Raw genomic sequence first — 15,723 nt, 5'->3', positions numbered from 1 at the left:
CACCCCCATGGACTGCCATACCCCGAACCAGCTTCCTTCATAGGACATTTGCCCCTCGCATATATGGCCGTGATTTATAGCCAAACGCATGATGGTGGGATAACAAAGCTGCTCAGTGCTGAAGCAGAATATGAAAGGCACTGTCCACAAGCAATGTCTGGAGGATGCTGAGCTGAACAAAGCAGGAGATGAAGAGGTCTGACCCAAAGGCCATCTATATATACATTTTGTGTTGATAACATGAGGTCGTTCACTCACCAAAGTAGTCTTTAGCCAGACCTCATTAGACACATATGAGCCAACTGTTGTCACTCTTCAATTACACTACAAATGCATTAGAAGGACAGGATTTTAGGCTTTACAAATAACAGAGGCCTATTACTATACAAGCAAAACCTGGCCAGTCTACCTTCTGGAAGATAGTCAATCTGTGGTGGTCCGCTCTGTACAAGAAACCAAGCGGTGGTCATCGGGTGGAGATCACAAGGCGCAACAAAGACTCGCCAAGTAGATGTGTTATATAAACCTAGACTTTGGAACACTCTCCTCCTCCTTCACCCTATGGTACTACACATCCTCCTCTACTTAGAAGAGAGCTTCGACCCATCTCCCAACCACCTCTTATCAAAGTCTTTGTTGATGTTGTAACCAACCACAGCAGGGCTCGAGTCGGGGTACCACGCGGGTGGACGGCGTCCCCCCACTTATTTTACCGGGAGCTCAATACCTATAAACTGCAACTGAGTGCAAGCCACCTTTTGTCGTGTCACTTCCTGTTGTGAAGTCATCGTCCCCCTCTTCTTTTTTAGGATTTGTGCCCTGAACCACAGGTTGAGTATTGGTTCACCTTCATAAGCCTTTGCATAACTTTTAAATCAGGTGCACCTGTGAAACTGTCCTTTGTGTATTCTCTGCTGCTGCTTGAAGCCAGGTTTGTGTCACAGAAAAAAAGAAAAGGCACATGTGTGACATCAGCATTGGCTGTGATCACAGGGAGGTGTGCGACTCTTCAAGGCGACTGTGATCTTCAAATTCTTCTTCTTTGCATTGTCTTGTACTCGCGCCAGGCCCTTTTTGATGGTAAAGTATGAAGTCTCTGATGCTAGTGGCCCTGAGGCAGCGCCATGCCATCTCTGTCCTGTAAGGATGGACCCTGCTGTGATGTCTACTCAGCAGTGGTTCTATTGGCCCCCAACCTGTGGCACCTCACTGACATAAATTGGACTGATTAATTAATGATTGCTCCCTGCATTTCAGGATAATTCTAAGTTGTAATCTTTCCCTTTTTTTTCTTTTACAGCAGTAATATTGTTTTCTTTCTTTTGCTTACTATTTGGCCTTCGATTACCGAATTTTCACCTCCTGAAAGCAGCTGACACCTGTAGCGAAAGTCTTTGGGAAAATGGCAGAGATGGGGAGAAAGAACTAGGAATTACCAGTTAGATGGGTAGTTCCATGCCGTAGTATGAAAGTCCACAAGAGGCCAGGTTGTGGTTCCAAGTAGTAGCTTTATTCAGGTACAGGTTAAATAAGCTTTAGGTTGTAGCCAAGATAGTAAGTAGGCCTGAATGTATGCCCCACCAGGAGCAGCCTCCTAGATGCTCATCCTGCTGACCCCAACTGACTCACATCGGACATTCAACATTCCATGACATAATCAACATTCCACACATACTCAGGCTGAACAGCAAGGGGAAAGAGAGAGCAGGGAAAGAAGAGAAACATTCACCCTACTACATTCCACATTTCTAAGGGACCAGTCATGGCCCCAATTGTATTCCCCCTGTAACTCCGCTCCCTGACGTTGCCGGTACCAACAGCATTGGGGACTCTACTGGCCACTATGAAGGAGAGCATTTAATGTGATAAATGGGCCTCGCACAACCTCAGATGTCTCATGATACACCGTGTTTTTAGCTGTACAACATTTTTTCTCTCTTAGCCAAGCCTGTACAGATATCAACTTAGTACAGCTGGTGAATGCTTCCACGCATCGGAAAGGCCACACGTTGGACTTGGTGTTTGCGGACCCTCAATGGGCATCATTCGTGGACATCAAGTGCCAATATTGGACGGACCACTTTCTGATCAGGTTTTCCCTTTGGTCGGAGGACCCTACTTCGCGTAAGGCTGGACTACCTCTAGCTAAGCTAGAGAGACCTTGGTCCCGCATCCTAAACACTGTCCCATTGCCGAATATCTTAGATGAGGACTTCAAACTTGGTAATACAGTCGAAGACAGTTACACCCTCTTCTGTCAGTCCATAGCTAGCTCGCTGGATAAGTTAGCGCCCCTTCGGAAGTCGCGAGGGAGAGTGAACCGAGCTAGTCCTTGGTACACGAGCGAACTTCGCCAGCTCAAACTCGACTGTAAACGCGCGGAAAGGGCCTGGAGGAAGCAGTACCTAGACTCTGAGAAAATTGCATTTAGGTCTGCTATGCATAAATATAAAGCCCAAATTAAGATAGCGAAAGCGACCTTTCTTGAACTCACTCTGAATCAGGCCCCAAACAAGGCTCAGGCTCTTTTTAAAATTGTTAAGGACCTGGCTCACCCTACGTGTGTGGCTAGTGCTGTTCCCTCGTCGCAAGCTCTTTGTGACTCTCTTGCGGATGCCTTTGAGGAAAAAATCCGTAAAATCCTAGCAGGTCTGCAGGACCCACGGAATTCCACCACTGAGGAGGGAGCTCCGGAGGAGATGGCCAGTCGACCCCTGCAGAGGGCTACTAATCTCTGTCAGGAAGCTCCGGTCACGCCCTCCAGTCGACCCCGACCTGATGAGCAGCCCCCCAGCTTGGGAGCTCCGGCGGCGGAAGCCAGTCGACCCCAGCTGAGTAGCCCTCCTTTCTTTCTTTTGGATCAGGCCCTCAGCCTGGGAGCTCCGGCGACTGCGGCCAGTCGACCCCAGCTGAACTGTTCTTCCTTCGCAGCCCCTGATTCGGCTCCCTGCTTGGGAGCTCCGGCAACTGTAGCCAGTCGACCTCAGCAGGGCAGCCTCCACCTTCTTCCTGTGGAGCCAGCTCTCAGTCTGGGAGCTCCGGCGAGCGAGGCCAGTCGACCCCAGCTGAGTAGCTTCCCCCTTCCATCCCTGAAGGAGTTCGGCGACTTAGCCCTGACGATTTCTTCCGGTTCGCCTTTGGATCCTCTCCCTCCAAGACTATGGAAGGTGTTTCAAGAGGACCTCTTCCAGTCCCTGCACGCCATCTGCTGTCAGTCATTCGAGACAGCTACTGTTCCAAGCTACTGGAAGAAGGCAGTGGTATCCCCGCTTTTGAAAAAACCTACGCTCGACCCTGCCTGCCTTTCTAACTACCGGCCAATTTCCCTGCTCCCTTTTCCGGTTAAAATTATGGAAAAGCTGGTCACCCGTGCTCTGTCCAGTTTCCTAGAAGGGAACAGCTGGTTGGATGAGACGCAATTCGGCTTTCGCCCAGCGCATGGGACGGAATCCGCGTTGGTGACCGTGTTAGACAATCTACGGGCGCGAGTCGACAGCGGTCGGGCAGCATTTTTGGTGCTGCTCGACATGTCGGCCGCGTTCGACACGGTCAGCCATCCCACCCTGATTTCTAGGCTGGAGGAATGCGGGGTCAGCGACAAGGCCAGGGATTGGTTAATCTCCTATTTGGACTGCCGTCAGCAACGGGTTTCGTTACCCCCCTTCAGTTCAGAGGAGCGGAGAGTGGGACAAGGAGTACCTCAGGGCTCGGCCATCAGCCCCATACTCTTTAATGTCTACCTCCGCCCCCTAGTCCAGCTCATTAAAACCTTCGGTATCTCCGCATTTAATTATGCGGATGATACCCAGCTGGTCTTTTCGCTGGAGGGTCAGGATGCAGTCACACTGGAGACCTTTCACCGGTGCATGCAGGCGACAGCGGAATGGCTCCGGTTGAACTCGCTACAGTTCAACGGAACAAAGACGGAGGTCCTACACTGCTCCACTGATCGAGTTCCTCGCGATCTCCCAGTAGACTTCTGGCCTCCGTCCTTCTCAGAGACGGTGTCTGCGGCACAATCAGCGCGCAATTTAGGCGTCACTTTTGGGCCTAACCTGCAGTTGGATCTACATGTGAATAAGATCTCTTCAACATGTATGATGCTGATTCGGATGCTGCGCAAGGTCCTTCCTCTCCTCCCTGCGCAAGCCAGACCAGAAGTAGTGCGTTGTACCATCCTAAGTCGACTTGACTATTGTAACGCACTACTTCTGGAGGCCCCGGTAACACTCTTGGGCAAGTTGCAAAGGGTGCAAAATATCGCTGCTAAACTCGCCCTTTCTCGCCCCTACCATAGTTCTTCTACGGCAGCACTGCGAGAACTTCATTGGCTGCCAGTTCATCTACGGGTGCTCTATAAAGCAGCGTGTATTGTGTTTAGAGCTATTCATGACCTGGGCCCCATTCCTTTGCGGCGAATGTTTGCCTGGTACTGTCCATCTAGAGCTTTACGCTCCTCGTCAACCAGGCTACTGGTAGTTCCACGATTCCAGAGAGTGAGGATGGGAGGCCGCTCTTTTAGAGTAGCGGCAGCCAAACTCTGGAACTCTCTGCCTATATCCTTGAGAAGCCTTGGAGATCTTTTATCTTTTAGAAAGGCTCTAAAAACTCATCTTTTTCCCAGGATAGGCTGAGCTACTGTTTCATTGAGTACGGGTCAAAGCGCCAGGATGCCCTTGGTGGTGACAGGTTGCGCTATATAAGTATGCCACAATAACAACAACAATTTTAGCGCAACCTCCCACCACTGTTTGTAACCCTCACAAACTTTGCGAACAGTACTTACCCAAAACTCCAGCAGTAATGCCAGTCAGCAGCAAAAGTACGTTCAATGCTCCACTTATGACCAGCAGACGCCTGAGCCAACAGGATCTCTTTGGGTTACCTGCAAAGTTAAGCATGGGAGAACAACACAATACAGTATTTATGAATACTCCCACATTCATTGCACACTGTTTCATTGGTTGCTTTGGATGAGTACCCATTCATTGCATGCTGTTTCATTGGTTGCTTTGGATGAGAACACATTCATTGCACCCTGTTTGATTGGTTACATTGAATGGGTACACATTCATTGCACACTGTTTGATCAGTTACATTGAATGGGTACACATTCATCGCACCCTGTTTGATTGGTTAGTTGAATGGGTACACCTTCATCGCACCCTGTTTGATTAATTACGTTGAATGGATACATATTCATCGCACCCTGTTTGATTGGTTACGTTGAATGGGTACACATTCATTGTATCCTGTTTGATTGGTTACATCGAATGCGTACACATTCAACGCACCCTGTTTTATTGGTTACGTTGAATGGGTACACAGTCATCGCCCCCTGTTTGATTAGTTACGTTGAATGGGTACACATTCATTACACCCTGTTTGATTGGTTATGTTGAATGGGTAAACATTCATCGCATGCTGTTTTATTGGTTACGTTGAATGGGTAAACATTCATCGCATGCTGTTTGATTGGTTACGTTGATTGGGTACATTCATTGCACGCTATTTTATTGGTTACGTTGAATGGGTACACATTCATCACACCCTGTTTTATTGGTTACGTTGAATGGGTACACATTCATTGCATGCTGTTTGATCGGTTACGTTGAATGGGAACACATTAATCGCATGCTGTTTTATTGTTACGTTGAATGGGTACACATTCATTGCATGCTATTTGATTGGTTATGTTGAATGGGAACACATACATTGCATGCTGTTTGATTGGTTACGTTGAATGGGTACACATTCATTGCATGCTATTTGATTGGTTACGTTGAACGGGAACACATTCATTGCATGCTGTTATATTGGTTACATTTAATGGGTAAACATTCACTGCAAGCTGTTTGATTGGTTACGTTGAATGGGTAAACATTCACTGCATGCTGTTTGATTGGTTACGTTGAATGGGCACACATTTATTGCATGCTGTTTGATTGGTTACGTTGAATGGGAACACATTCATCCCACGCTGTTTGATTGGTTACATTGAATGGGTACACATTCATTGCACGCTGTTTGATTGGTTACGTTGAATGGGTACACATTCATAGCATGCTGTTTTATTGGTTACGTTGAATGGGTACACATGCACCGCACACTGTTTGATTGGTTACGTTGAATGGGTAAACATTCATCGCACGTTGATTGATTGGTTACGTTGAATGGGTACACATTCATCGCATGCTGTTTGATTTGTTACGTTGAATGGGTAGACATTCATCCCACGCTGTTTGATTGGTTACGTTAAATGGGAACACATTCATTGCATGCTGTTTGATTGGTTACATTGAATGGGAGTACATTCATCGCACGCTGTGTGATTGGTTATGTGGAATGGGAAAACATTCATTGCATGCTTTTTGATTGGTTACGTTGAATGGGTAAACATTCATTGCACGCTGTTTGATTGGTTACATTGAATGGGTATACCTTCATTGCACGCTGTTTGATTGGTTACGTTGAATGGGTACACATTCATAGCATGCTGTTTTATTGGTTACGTTGAATGGGTACACATTAATCGCACGCTGTTTGATTGGTTATGTTGAATGGGTAAACATTCATCACACGCTGTTTGATTGGTTACGTTGAATGGGTACACGTTCATCACACACTGTTTGATTGGTTACCTTGAATGGGTACACATTCATTGCACGCTGTTTGATTGGTTACGTTGAATGGGTACACATTCATTGCACACTGTGCGATTGGTTTCGTTGAATGGGTACACATTCATCGCACGCTGTTTGATTGGTTACGTTGCTTTGGAATACACACTGAGGTACAGCTGCTCCTGGTGACAAGCATTCACACAGGTCCTGCAAGCCACCATTGTTACTTTTGTGGCCCATGCAAAACTTCAGCTGAGGCTCCTCGATTGGCCTTGGCCTTGGTGGTTCGTACATGGCCCCCCGTTTGTGTACGGGCCTGTGGATCCCAAACATTCACCCCTGTGTATTTCATTAATATGAATGATAATGTTGGATTACACATCTAGTAATAACTGCTTCTGCTCACTGTCACACTGATTTACACAATGAGACACTTTTCTGGGGAGCCTCCTTTTGCCAACCCATTAGTTGGTTTGTAGATTGACCAGGATACAAGAAAAAGCATTTGTTGTTTTTCTTCCCCCTCTGAGCTCTGATTAGTGATTTTGACTCTTTCCCTTTTGTAATTTACATGAGTTCATCATGTGTGATTAACAGCTGATGAGACCCAAATGCTTTCAAGAAGATCACCTATTTTCTGAAGTTTACTTTAATTTTATGAAAGAGCACAGAGGACTGGAAAATCCAAGCTATAGTCTTAGATATGTTTAGGGGATTATCCGGCCATTCTGAATTCTTCCTCCAAAAACTGTTGTTACATTGTGTTGTTTTGCTTGTCTCCTACCATAGTCCTAATGAATGTGTTTCTTGCTTGCATTTGCATTAGCAGATGTGTCCTGGTACCACCTTTGTGTGTGTAATGAATGAAAAGAAATAACTAGGCACAATCTGGACTCTGGATAAATCATGAAATTCCAAAGTGACTGACGTTTGAGCAAGGTACAGCTGTGAAGTGACTGACAGAAGACACAGCAGGGCACTTCAAGATACAACAGCACGGCACAACACATAATATGGACTTTTACTCTTGAAAATGATCATAAAACAATTATTCATTTCAAATCCATGCAATCAAGGCTATGTCAACACCGGTGTCATCCAAACCAACTTGTTGGCCAGCATATTAAGATCCTTACACTCTGCATGACAGGTAGGACCTGGCAGTGGTAAGTGGCCACCCATGTCTCGTAATTCGGACTAAATATTGTCAAATGACTTTGTCTCAAAATTGAAAAGTCTTCCATGGAATAGTAACATTTTGGCATTTTCAGAGGAGAGGATCCGTATGTGCTGAACCTTCATACAAATTCCAGACTTGATTAATGATGTGCAAATGGCCGAGTGAAAATCATAAGTAGGGTTAGTTAAGTTGCCAACATTGTATTCGTACAGTAATGTAAAAGCTCTTCGGAGATGTCACTGGTATTGTCAAGACTAGGACTTCTGCTTTGCAAATGTCGCGGAATAGTGACCTATTTTCTATCACCATCAGTGGCCTGGAAAGCTGAGGCTCATTGCCTCAACTCTTTTAAACACTTGTAAATGCTTGTCAACAATTTAAAGTCGGCACACGGTCTTAGCCAAGAAAATATTAGAAAAATGGTTTTCTCTTCAATCATGTATTTGTGCATCAAGAGGATCTCACTTCTTTCTAGGAGGAAGGAAGTGTGTGATTCGCTGGGCAGGCAGGCAGGAAATTCTGCAGAAGATTTGAGGTCAGCCAATTTCTGCGAATGCGATGGGTCTGATTTGTTACAGATGAGCAGAGAGGGCTGAAGGTTTGTAAAGTAGTGGACTGTGGTCTTACCTAGTGGGAAAGCACAGAAACTACAAAGCGAGGAGAACGTCCTAGGGGAGGGTGTCCTACAGCTGGAAGAAGAGATTCATGCTGGGAGATTAATGAATAGAGGAGCAAAGGTTTTGCGCCACCCTTTCTCCACGCAAGGCAAAGCAAGGGCAATGTAAAACCGAGATGAGATTTACCAAGCCACGCAAGGCCACCTTTTGTGGCTCCAAGATGCTTGGTAAAGCTGGAGGAAAGTGAAGCAGCGCTAGTTAGTGACTTGCGTCATGCTGACCCAGGGAGGCATTCCATTGGTTGAGCAAGCGTGTTCCCATGTATCCATCCATGGACTTTGGCACAGTCACAGATCCAACATGAGTGGTTCTGTTGTATCTTGAGTCTCCCTGCTGCTCAGCTAGAATGTCTGTGTTGTAGAATGTTGGATGGTTGGAATGCTAGTGCTTTGTGAATGTCAGTTGGGTGAGGGCTGAGCAGCAGGACAGCTGCTCCTGATGGGGTTATCATTTATACAACAGGTTCCCTAGGAATACATCAAAATGCTAAGCCTTTCCAGCGGTAGCGTAACAAGGTGAAATATCTTTATTTCTCCTTGTTTTTTCCTCTTTCTGCGTCAGTTGCATTCTGCAGCACATGTAGAAAGAGGAAAACGCCTCAAAAGATTGTTTTTGTGCAGGAAAACGTTCCTTCCTGCATAAACATAATCCTGTCTGCAACATAGGCACCCTTCCACCATGGTGCAAGGATGTCTGCGATGGCACTGGGCAACCAAAAGTGTGCCAGCGCAGAGAGAGGACAAGATGGCACCATATCTTGATAGGTATGGTGCAATACTGCCCTTCCCCTTTCATGCCGCACAGCAAGTTGTCTTGTTGCATTGTGTTGTGTGAACAACTGATAAATTTGGCCTAAAGTGTCTACGGCAGGTCATTATGTGATGCAGAAGAACCCTTCAATGACACGAGAAGAGAATTGCATGTTGGGTCAACAGAGGTGAGACCTTTTCAGGGGGTAAAGTGAAAGGGATGGGGTTCATAATGGCATTAAGTAAATGTCTCTTACCGGTGTGGCTCTCTTGGTGAGCGCGAACTAACGTAAGCCAACTCTGCGGCATTGGGCACGAGCTTGAATAACACGCACACAGAAAGCCCATGCGGCACAGGTCTAGTGGGTGAGGTCAGTTCCGTGTTGAAATTAATAAACCAAGAAAAAGGGACATTTTGCAAATGAATTCTTCAAGCACTGGACCAGGAAGAACCTGCAAAAGTCAGCCTTTAGCGAGGGGTTTAACCACAACAAAGTTTCAATAACAAATATTAATTTCACAAGCAGGCTTGGGCCCCAAAGTTTCTTACAGAGCAGCCTCCATTTTATATTTTCAAATGAACCAAATGAGATCCCATAATAGTCTCACGGTCTAGAAGCAAAGTCCCTGGCCACATCAACTGGCCAACCAGAAGCAGGCGTCTCTCAAGGGCGTTTAAGGGTCCCAGAGAAGCGTCACACTGCCCCACGCATGTATAGGTGGGGTACAGAAATTGTTTATGTAAATATTTAGAGGATTTCCAATGTCTGTCGATCTGAGCCACATTCCAAGTCAATAGGCTTAAAGACAACCCCCATCCTTGATAATTATCCCAGGTCACAATTGTTAGATTCATTTAAATTTACTTGCTGCAATGATTTTCTCAACTATTTTAGTTCAGGCAACCAACCCATCTGAACCTAGCATTGGGTGACCAGGTGGGCTGAAATGTCAATATTCGTTGCTGAGGCAGTTTATAATCGCTAATAAGTCTACAAATTGTATCGATTTAAAGAAGTGTTTCTTATGCCTGTCTGCCTGCTAGAAGCTGGCCCAATTTTTCAGTCCAAAACGTTGTAAAGTTACCAACAAAGACTGCAGCTGGACCGAAGAACATACATATATACACACACACACGCACACACATACACAACAACAAAAACACCCAACCCACATTTCTGCATTTTATATATGTTTAATGTTTTCGTAAGTACTGCAGCAGTCCATGGCACACGTGGTTCATCTTTCACCCTGTTGTGACACAGTGCCATATAAGGTTTCAGAGTGAAGTTCTAACTTTTTGCCAAATTTGATGTAATTTCATTCATTTTTTTCTGTATCAGAGAGCACCATTTCAGAGGAGATTTAACGTGGGAAATCAAGGATTCGGGACACCCTTTTTCTTTGGCCCTGCTGAATGGATCAGCACAAACTTTCTGGGGAGTCCCTGAATAAATTACTTTTTTGCAAAGATTTGTGCTGATGCATCAAGAGGTGCCAAAGTTATTAAGTAAATAAAAAAGATTCTATGGAAACTTTAACAAACACTTACAACTTACAAGCACATGCCTGGCAAAGGTGCTAACAAAGCATGTCAATCTCCCAAGCATTACAATGGAGGAAAAAGAACTAATATGCCAGCTAATGCAATGTTTCTGTCTAATCACTATGACACACTGAACTGCCTGATGTATCTGAAGCAACCACTATCAATCGAATCGAAAAAACAATCGATTAAGTTGCCTCTCTCTCAGGGGGCATTGGTATGAGAGGTTTTAAGTAGTTACACTGACCTCTTAAACTTAATCCCGACAAGACGGAGCTCGTTCTTGTCGGAGGCCCATCCAATCCCTGGAATTCCACTTTCTGGCCCCTTTCCCTCGCCCCCCCTGGTCCTGCTGACAAAGTGAAAAGCCTGGGGGTTTACATCTCACAGGACCTCTCAATGAAGCACCAGGTCAGTGCTACTGTGTCCTCCTGCTTTTTCCAGCTTTGGAAGATTCGAAAAATAGCCCACTTCCTGACCACCGAAGCCCTCACCTTGGCACTGCTGGCATTAGTCATCTCTCGGATTGACTATGCCAACGCTCTGTGCGCTGGCATTCCACAATATCAAATCAACAGATTGCAGCTGATACAGAATCAGGCAGCTCGCCTGATTTACCATCAACCAAAACATCACCATGTCCGTCCTCTCCTCAAGGCCCTTCACTGGCTTCCCGTTTCGGAGCACTGCAAGTTCAAACTGGGTTGCCTGACTCATAAATCTTTGGCCGGTATCGGTCCTTCCTTTATCTCCTCTCTCCTGCACCCTTACGTTCCCTCCAGGCACCTCCGTTCCTCTCACCTTGCGCTCCTTCAGACACCTCGTTTCAGGCGTAAAAAACACGGAGGTCTCAGATTCTCATTTTTGGCACCCTCATTCTGGAACTCTCTTCCGCTAGAACTGAGACTCTCTCCCTCTTACCCTCATTTTAGGACTTTCCTTAAAACCCATCTTTTCCGCAGCATTTACAAATAAGTTTTCCTCTTCCCGCCCTCTGCCTCCCATTGAATTAGTGAAACCGTCCGGTGAATGCCTGCGCTTTATAAGTAATTTTTACATTACATTTTTTACATTACAGGAGAGTCACTTGAATTTGCAAAAAATGCTCCCACTTGGGAAATATTGACTGCATCTGATTTTTCATGTTTCACATATAAGATCCTGCAGTGAGGCTGTTTGTGGTCAGAATGGGACCTCGTACAATCGTCAGCATACGTTTTAAAATATTTAAAACAGGCTATCAAAGGATTGATTTAATAGAAGAGCACTTCTTAGTTAAACCCAGCTACAGGATCTAAGTAATGAGAGACTGAGCCTTTCTTTATTTAACAATCGTTTTAATCATCAGGTGTAATTTTAAAATATATCTAAAGGAATTGTCTATGTTTTCTGAAGCACAAGCACTTTTTGTCTTTTTAGTCATGTGCAAAATGTGTAACCTTTATGTGTATTGATGAAAGTGAGTTTGTAATTAATCATGCAATAAATACATATCTATTTATCTCTCTGTAGTACTAACGGGTGCAATCCTTTGCAATAAGCAGAAGAAGCAGATTAGGAAGAATATCTGTGCAATTACCCACATTAAGTAGGTATTAGGCTCTGTTTAGGTCTGACATTAGCCAAGAACTTTTGATTAAAAAATATATGTATAGTAATCTTATTTAAAGAGGTTTTTATTAAGCTGGTTGCATCCATTGGTCTATCAGTGTTTCATTCACATGTTGCTTCTGCTCACTACAGCAGACAGCATGGGGCAGGGGTGCGTCCACTTCAGACACTGGATATTTTCACTTTAAGTGACTACAATTTGCTCTTTCACCACGAGGACATCCATACACATGTCAGTTCTTCAGTGCTGTGTTTTTTGTTTTTACTTTATTACTTCAGTGTTGACTTTGTATTTTTTTCCAACATGCCTTTATTCACATGTTTCAGATGTTACTGCACATACAATTGTGAAAGTGAGAACCATCAGGGCAAGAGCCTGACATCAAACAAGTAATAGTAAAAAAAACTGCAGCATAGTCATGTCTTGTCCCCTCAAAATGGAGGGATAGTCCAGTCAGCGTATCATTCCGCCGCTGAAATAAGGGCGGGGGGAATTGAGGGAAGGTAGGGGTAAGACTGTTCCAGGAGGAGGAGGCACAGGAGGACAAATGGGAAAGACAGGGAAACAACGCACAATCGCACATTTTGACTTTGTGATTACAGCCTAATATGATAGCGGGACAGTATTTACCAGCTCTCCTACAGGGCACCTTCCAGCTTTTTCAGTTCCTGACTCCTCTAGTTCACAGCATTTCAAATTGTGTCCATTTGAAACAGTTTTCACAAACTTGTCATTTTGTTAGTGGGTCAAGACTGAGTTGCATATAGTTGGGTCCAAACTGCAGTGACATGGGGGCAAAATAATGATGGACTGGGATGCAGCCCCAAATAATTACAAGTGGCTGAGATTAAATCAAGCATCCATCCACCACTTTAGTGTCTTCTTTTATGATTGTGACCTTTCCCAGTCTCTCACTCCCTTTGACAAGCAAGCTGTCTAAGATTTTCAAAGAATATTGTATGAATAGTACTTAAACCAGTCATAATAGTTTAAGGAAATATACATGGAAACGATCATCAGCCCTGCCAAATAATGTAGCCTCCTGTTTTGAAGCTGGTGATGAAAACCTTAACAGCATTGGCACACAGCCTGAATGCTGGGCCATGTGCTAAAGGCCAACAGTTCTTAAATGGAACATGAATTTCACAGAGCAAAGCTGAGCTTGTTCCCTGTCTTTCCTTTCCAGATAGGATGTGTTTATGGGGAGTTGTAGATTCTTGGAAAACTGGAGGCCATTTAGGGAGAGCTGAAACCTATAACCTCCTGGTTTTTTTCAGACAGGATGAAGAAAGGCTAATAGGTTTACCTACTAGGCAATGGTAGATAGGACATGAAGAGGAGGGGTGGGTAGACAGCACCTGCTCTAAGTGGAGAAACTCTTGAGGGCAATCAAGCAGGTGTGGTGTGAGTGGCCTCTGTTTCAAGCCTCTGTGTATGGAGAGGCCTTTATCTCCTACTCTTTTGAATTAACTTTACTGCAACAAGCGAACCCAAGATTCAAGATCCTGTGGCAGTAAAACCTTGCATGCTTCTTGTCCTGGACAAGCTCAGTGAAGGGAAATGTTGTGGGAAATCCAAGAGCTGGAAGGGACACTGGTAGAAACCACACATTACTCCAGTCTGCATATATTATTATTTAGAAAAACTGTTCTTCTCCTCTGAATTTCCTCATTGTCCCATTTTTATGATGATCATATGATAGTACAAATGGTGCAGAGATAATATGTATAAATGGTGCAGAGAAAAGCAAGAAAGGCAAAGGTAATAAAAGTAAAGAGACTTCTCACCTCTCAGTGCATCTTCATGGCTGTCCTCTGGTTTTCTCCTCCCCTGGAACTGCAGAGCTGTGTATCCCTCCTCGTCCTCTGGTTTCATCCTCCCCTGGAACTGCAGAGCTGTGTATCCCTCCTCGTCCTCTGGTTCCCTCCTCCCCTTGAGCTGCCGAGCTGTGTATCCCTCCTCCTCCTCTGGTTTACTTCTTCCCTTGAGCTGCCGAGCTGTGTATCCCTCCTCCTCCTCCGGTTTACTTCTTCCCTTGAGCTGCCGAGCTGTGTATCCCTCCTCCTCCTCTGGTTTACCTCTTCCCTTGAGCTGCCGAGCTGTGTATCCCTCCTCCTCCTCTGGTTTACTTCTTCCCTTGAGCTGCCGAGCTGTGTATCCCTCCTCCTCCTCTGGTTTACTACTTCCCTTGAGCTGCCGAGCTGTGTATCCCTCCTCCTCCTCTGGTTTACTTCTTCCCTTGAGCTGCCGAGCTGTGTATCCCTCCTCCTCCTCTGGTTTACCTCTTCCCTTGAGCTGCCGAGCTGTGTATCCCTCCTCCTCCTCTGGTTTACCTCTTCCCCTGAGCTGCCGAGCTGTGTATCCCTCCTCCTCCTCTGGTTTACTTCTTCCCTTGAGCTGCCGAGCTGTGTATCCCTCCTCCTCCTCTGGTTTACCTCTTCCCTTGAGCTGCCGAGCTGTGTATCCCTCCTCCTCCTCTGGTTTACTTCTTCCCTTGAGCTGCCGAGCTGTGTATCCCTCCTCCTCCTCTGGTTTACCTCTTCCCTTGAGCTGCCGAGCTGTGTATCCCTCCTCACCCTCCATTGATGAACTTTTTAAGCTGGGTTCTGACAGAGGGAATGAGTCTCAAGTGAAAGCTCTCAGAGCTGGCAGGCTGTGTCACAGCTGTCTACACCTTGCACAGGAACCAAAAACCACCAGCCCTCAGACAGAAGCCGTCGGACAGAGCAGTGCTGCCCACAAGACCCTGAACAGGAAGCGATGGAAGTTTCAAACCTGAAATATGTTTTAAAATGGTTGCAGCTGTAAATGTGTGCCCAGGCCTCGGTCCTGTCCACCTTAAAATGGAATTCCTCAGGGTTGGGTTCTTTGGCTACACAAGACCCACTTTTATACCATGAGGGTTTAGAGTGAGTGGAGATAAGAACTACGTTGTGAGTAACGTCAAGGTTGTGTTGGATGAAGTAAGAAACTGGAGTATTAGTTCAGGAGGGTGAGAAGTTGAACCCACCTCAAATATTTGTCCCAATTCTTGTCAGGGTGACCGACTCAAGTCACTAAATAAACCCATGCTTAACCGTCTGGTAGCCTGGCACACAGCTGTCAGCCTTAGCTTAGAAGCAATATGTGGAGTATTTATGCAACACTCGAAGAGCAATGAAGTGAAAACACAACGTATAAAAATTATGAGCCAATTAGAAAAAACAGAAAAACCTTTGAATAAATTACATTACACCAACATGACAAAAATCTAGTAAGTAGAACCAGACATATGATATTTTTTAAATGTTAATTAGAAAGAGCACCAAAAAGCACAAAGCACCAACAGCGGTTTGT

At 45.3% G+C, this 15,723-nt stretch overlaps 1 protein-coding gene across 1 annotated transcript in view; it reads right to left on the bottom strand.

Moving 5' to 3' along the window:
• LOC147668714 (uncharacterized) overlaps positions 1-14,970 on the bottom strand; it is a 91,842-nt gene extending 76,872 nt beyond the window's left edge. Inside the window, exons 1-2 of the mRNA XM_086948487.1 lie at positions 14,175-14,970; positions 4,787-4,885 (exon numbers count right to left, since the gene is read on the bottom strand). Of these exons, the coding sequence (XP_086804613.1) occupies positions 4,787-4,885; positions 14,175-14,970 (895 nt within the window). The remainder of the gene's footprint in view (positions 1-4,786; positions 4,886-14,174) is intronic.
• Positions 14,971-15,723: the final 753 nt, after the last annotated feature.

Source organism: Lissotriton vulgaris, unplaced genomic scaffold, assembly GCF_964263255.1.
Source record: "Lissotriton vulgaris unplaced genomic scaffold, aLisVul1.2 SCAFFOLD_3758, whole genome shotgun sequence".
Taxonomy (NCBI): domain Eukaryota; kingdom Metazoa; phylum Chordata; class Amphibia; order Caudata; family Salamandridae; genus Lissotriton; species Lissotriton vulgaris.
This window is presented reverse-complemented; position numbering and strand designations above follow the sequence as displayed.